We start from the raw sequence: 6,000 nt of genomic DNA, 5'->3' as shown, positions 1-6,000 counted from the left end.
ATGACAAAGAATATCTATAATAAAAAGTCTATGAGTATAGGGGCCAAGTTCCGACACTATAACACAGTTGTAAAACCTGAGGGATTATATGCATCTGAAACTTTGACCTTAAGTAGTAAAGGTCAAGCTGACCGGCTGGAAAAAAGAGAGCGCAGGATACTAAGAAAAATCCTAGGTAATAGATGGGTTGATGGACAATGGCGAATGAGACCAAATGAGGATTTATACAGCAAGACAGAACCTCTCACAGCGTCAATTAAGAAGAGACAGCTACTATTTAATGGTCAATTCTTGAGGATGACTGACGATCGACTAACAAAAAAAATATGGAATTTTATTCAATCTAAGGCAACAAGGCCGAGATGGTTCCAGGAATGCGAAAAAGATCTGAGGCAGATTGGTATTTCAGACCAAGAAATTCCTGACAGGAACGCATTCAGAAGGTTGGTGAACAACTATCAAGGTTTAAAAATGGCATTTTATTCAATCTAAGGCAACAAGGCCGATATGGTTCCAGGAATGCAAAAAAGATCTGAGGCAGATTGGTATTTCAGACCAAGAAATTCCTGACAGGAACGCATTCAGAAGGTTGGTGAACAACTATCAAGGTTTCAAAATGGCATCAACTTCCAGAAGACGGAGAGGACCTTTGTTTGAAGAGCATTAACAAGCACTCATCGCTGGGCTCAGAAGATAATAGCAGGAAGTCAAAGCTGGAACAAAAACAAGACCTAGACACTAAAATGAAGTTAGTTGTTACCATGCAGTCCACAGAGGCTCAACTCAATGTATTTAAAAAAATATTGTTTCACGCCCCACTGGCTACTTTTGACAGTTTTCGGAGATGCCAAGGTACTGGAATTTTGTCCCGCAGGAGTTCTTTCACGTGCCAATATATTTACCGACATGAGGCTGACATATTTTAGCACCTTCAAATACCACTGGAGTGAGCCAAGATCGAACCTGCCAAGCTGAGGTCAGAAGGCCAGCACCTCAACCATCTGAGCCACTCAGCCTGGCCTCAGTAGCTGAGACCATATGATTATTAATAAATGTATACACACAACTTAATGAAGTCTAATCCCTTATTCTTCATTCTGGATAGGCTATATCCTGAAAACAGACCAATAATCAGACATTCTAAGCCAGAGCTGCCCAGAACACAGCCCGGGGACCACACTCAACTCGCGAAGGCATTTTCTGTGGCTCAATTAAATTAAAATTATCATGCATATGAGTTCAGTTTTTTGTGGGTATGATATACTGTTTCAGTGAGACTCACAAGTAAGGCTATGACTTTGAAAAATGAAGGTATCGGCCAAAGAAAGACAAGGGCCATGAAGGGTGTGAAAAAGAAAGACTCCCTAGGTCTCTACACGTAACACCATCGGGATTGGAAAATAACAAGTGTTGACCAAGTGAGGTCGAATAGTATAGAGGAAAGTGAGGAGCCTGACACAAGTAAGAGGAAGCAATGCCAGGACTGAGCTCTGTGGTCTAATGTGGCAAGGCCACCCCAGCCACATGTCAAGGACAGTACTAGCAGATCATTCATCCTCTTTCTTTCCTTTTTTTAATTTTTTAACAATTAGCTTTACGTCACACCAACACAGATAGGTCTTCTGGTGACGATGGGATAGGAAAGGGCTAGGAGTTTAAAGGTCCCAAATGCAAGCTCACAGCTGCGCACCCCTAAACATACAGCCAACCTGCTCAGTCATTCATCCCTTATGTACTGCTATCCACATCCATTTCACTACCTTATGCCGCTATAACAGCACACGAATGTGCATGAAGTTTTAGGGAGTCAGATCTCCTTACTGTACTCGTTTAATGATCTAGTTCTATTTTTGCACATTCGTGCACTGTTATTATGTATATAACAGTGTTTATTTCATTCTCAGTGGGTAATTTCTAGAAAATGCAAAAGTGATAGTGAATGCAGGAAATGGAATGAGTCTTGGCTTGGTAATTATTAAGTTCAAAACACCAGTTCCACACTTCTCATGTGAGGAGCAATTTTGTATATGCTATTACAAAAGCTTTGCAAAACTTGCCAATACACCATATGAATTCATATAAAAGTATTAGCTAAGAACATTACAACCATTACAATTAGTGATGTGAGAAATACTAGAAGAAAATAACTGGGCAGAATTACATTTACCTGAGAAATAATTTTCTCAGTTAAAATTACAAATTACTTTTTTCAATAAGTAATCAGTAAAATTACAATTACTTCAGAGAATGCCAGTCTTGCAGAAATCACTGGCTTTTTCCTGCATGGAGCTGGAATGGTACCAAAGTTTGCAAAGAAAAACATATTACTGTATTTTGTGTTCTTTTTAGCATACAGATGCCAAGTGGCTATCATCCGGCAGTGATGGTTATTATAAGACTGATGTCACTGGAAGTACTGGAGAGGAAAGAAAGTATCTCATCCAGCACTGGTGAAGCTACTGTACTGGTTCTTCTGTAGAACTGAAAATATTATTTTGATCGTCAATTTTTTTCCTCTTTTCTACTTCCATGCAATATATATTGATTAATAGAATGTAATGATTACTAGAATGTAACAATTATAATTTTATTTCAAGAAGTGAATTACAAGTAAAAAATACATTTCATAAAAAGTAACAATTATAAGCAAAAATTCTCTAAAAAAATATTGTTGTAAAACTTAATTCGATTGTGTGTCCAATCTTTGTCCTTTTCAGTACAGGGTTGAGTATGAAATGAGATGAATCACCGTAGCGAGATTTTACGACCGGATGCCCTTCCTGACGTCAACCTCATCAGAGAAATCAACAAGATGAAAATACTCATTGTACTTGAACAACTGACATTAATTCTGAAAGGTATTCTAAAGATTACTAACATACACAGTACACGCTAAAGTCCAGAAGGGTTTATTACTAAAAGTAGATTACAAATCATCCAAGAATAAAAATATTAATATTTAGGAACATACACATATGACTGCATCAAAAAGGACATAGAACACACAAATCTTCTCATGCATTTCCAAACTCGAACTTAGCTGACAGTCATTTGATTAAAATCCAAGAACAGTTCGGTAACCAACGTTGGAAAAATGCATGCTAGCCATTCTCGAGAGACAAGAATCTCACCTGTAAGCGATTCATTGGCATTCACGGTGAGGATTTCCAAGTTATTATTTGACTCCTTCGACATTACTTGAATCCCACGTCAGAATGAATTTTATTGTAGGAACTTCCTTAGAGAACAATTCGTCACTGATTTGTCACCTTACCAGTTTGTAATGCATCTCTTCAATTAATATTAGGCTTTAAGGCATATTTCTAATTATATTACATATCTCACAACATTATCTTTATTAAGCACTTTTCCTAACTTCCATCAGTATAATCCAGCAAAAATCAAGCTTATATGGCTCGGACTGAGTGCACAAAGACTGTAGAAGATAGAGCAAAGATGCCAACTTCAATTTGGAGCCAAATTTTGTTTGGCTTAAAGTTGAAAAACGCACGTGCGGAATGTTCAGATCGTCAGTGCCAACCCTATTGTATAATTTCATTCGTGCCATGTATTATCCGGTTCACTGTTTTTAAAGAATACTAGTTTTATATTGAATCCATACTTGATGTAAATATATGCATACGTTAATGAAACGCACGATTGTGCGCTTTTCTTATTAATAATAACTAACGAAACTATATTAAGAGAAATACCTTATATTTTAGGAATGCAGTGGTCTTTCGTAGAGATTTGATGATAGCATAACGTTGGTGTGAGTGAAAGATTAAATGCGCATTATGTTTTTCTCATGTTTTAAATAACATGTGTGTTGAGCGTTGAGAACAACATGCCAAAGTTGTTCAAAGCATCGGAATATTTCGTATACATTGAATGAAATGTAATTCGAAGCAGCAAGTATAATTTTCTCAGTTTGAGTGTAAATAACTGTAGGTTCTACATTAATAGGTTTTTTGATTGTGGATGCTGTGTACGAAACACCGCGTTGATTTGGAGTGCAATAGCATGCCATGCGTGTTAAGAGAAGAAAAGATGTGTTGAACCATTCACAATCAGAACTAAAAGATCTCATTAATGATGTGAATGCACACGTTTTTATTAAAACAAGAAAGTTCCATGTCTCCTTTCATCCATCTTGTTTACGTGACATAAAAAACGCTGTACTTGAATATTTAGACTCCGTTATTAGGACCTACGATGAGAAGTAAGGTTAAGGTGGTAGTAGGCGTAGTCTTTTTACATAAAGGACTGGTGAAATAGTTATGTTTATTATACTTTTTTCTTAATTCCAGGCTTAATGGTTTAATACTTGGATACAGAAGTGTGACAATATTAAAGGACGTTGGTGCCATTTTTAATGATGATTCATATATACACTTGGATTTTGAGGCTGAATTCTATGTGTTCGCTCCTGCCGTCGGTAGAGTCTTAACTGGTAAGTGGTGGGATTAGTCGCCTAGTCAGTTGTACCATATTTAGGTATGGCCATCTGCTTTGTTGGTTTGGTATGGTACTGGCTTCATGTCATCATGATATATTGAATCCCTTTTCTGAGCAAAATTCAGGCACACTGGTGGGGTCCGGTACACAAGCCGGCTATCTCCAGTTTGGGTCTCAGAATTTTTTTAACCTAAAGGGCGAATTCTACACCAGTGTGTATCTTGGAACCAACAGTAGTTCATATTATTGTTTTAATGTATGCTTTCACATATTCTTCTTCATGTGCCATGCCCTCGCAGAACGTTGGCAATCAGTAGCATGATCTACTGTTCTGAACAGAGTAAGCTTTGTTACCCCAAACCACTGACTAAAGTTGCTGAGCCATGATGTGCTACTTCATCCCTGATCGTGCTTTTCCATTGGATTTTTACTTGTAGAAGGTGGTATTTATGTTTCGCATCACACGACTGAAGTATTCTAGCTTCCTTCTCTTGATGATGGTGAGAATTTTTGGTTCTGTGTTCATACGGTGCAAAACTTTTATATTGGTCATTTTAGCTGTCTAAGGTATCCCCAGCATCCTTCGGTACATCCACATTTCAAATGCCCATAGTGTTGCTGGCTTCATTGATAACATTAAGTAGTTGCACATAATCTCAGTAGTCCATGCCTCAGTGCCATATAGTAGGATGCTGAATACATAACACCGGAGTATTCATGTCCGTAGTGTAATGGAAAGGTCACGGCTTGTTAAAGTTTATGAACAGAAGTTCTGGTCTGCTCTATTTTGCAACAGATCTCAGGAGCAAGGTCTCAGTCATTAATGCGACATCCCAGTTATTTAAATGTTTCCACTCCTGTGATCCGGTCCTTTTCTGCTTTGAGACTATCCTGAATTCCATCTTCTTTCCAGTAGAAATTCAGTACGATTTACCACACTTTTATAACGTGATAAGGATGCAATATGTTAGAAATCTTAACTGGAATACCTTGTAGAGGAGAGATGTGTTCACTGCGACAGCCAAGAACCCACCCGCCGTCCGCCAGAAATAATTTTGCTTTTATAACCAAATACAATTTATCACGCGCCATAGTCCATCGCCTAACTATGCACCAGCATTTCCGTTGGGTGAGACACAATGAGATATGACGTCACTCCCAGCAATGAAGTAAAATGAATTCCGTTACCAACCCACGCACAAGAAATACACATTACGTACCCTAACCAATCCAGACCAATGGAGGTGTCACGTGGGATACTAGAGGCCCAGGGCCGCCGCTTCGCGGCTTCTAACCTGGGGGCTTACGTCCCCAGACCCCTTTGCTTGATCCATACCAATGGCCTAACCAATCCAGACCAATGGCTTTGCCACTAATCTACCCTAACCAATGCCGGGCTGAGTGGCTCAGACGGTTAAGGCGCTGGCCTTCTGGCCCCAACTTGGCAGGTTCGATCCTGGCTCAGTCCGGTGGTATTTGAAGGGGCTCAGATACGTCAGCCTCGTGTCGGTAGATTTACTGGCACGTAAAAGAACTCCTGCG

At 39.0% G+C, this 6,000-nt stretch overlaps 1 protein-coding gene across 1 annotated transcript in view; it reads left to right on the top strand.

Moving 5' to 3' along the window:
* The first annotated feature begins 4,028 nt into the window (after window positions 1–4,028).
* LOC136884966 (dentin sialophosphoprotein) overlaps window positions 4,029–6,000 on the top strand; it is a 44,563-nt gene continuing 42,591 nt past the window's right edge. The window contains exons 1-2 of the mRNA XM_068229750.1: window positions 4,029–4,222; window positions 4,311–4,453. Of these exons, the coding sequence (XP_068085851.1) occupies window positions 4,029–4,222; window positions 4,311–4,453 (337 nt within the window). The remainder of the gene's footprint in view (window positions 4,223–4,310; window positions 4,454–6,000) is intronic.

This window comes from Anabrus simplex, chromosome 1 (genome assembly GCF_040414725.1).
Source record: "Anabrus simplex isolate iqAnaSimp1 chromosome 1, ASM4041472v1, whole genome shotgun sequence".
NCBI classification, from domain to species: domain Eukaryota; kingdom Metazoa; phylum Arthropoda; class Insecta; order Orthoptera; family Tettigoniidae; genus Anabrus; species Anabrus simplex.
This window is presented reverse-complemented; position numbering and strand designations above follow the sequence as displayed.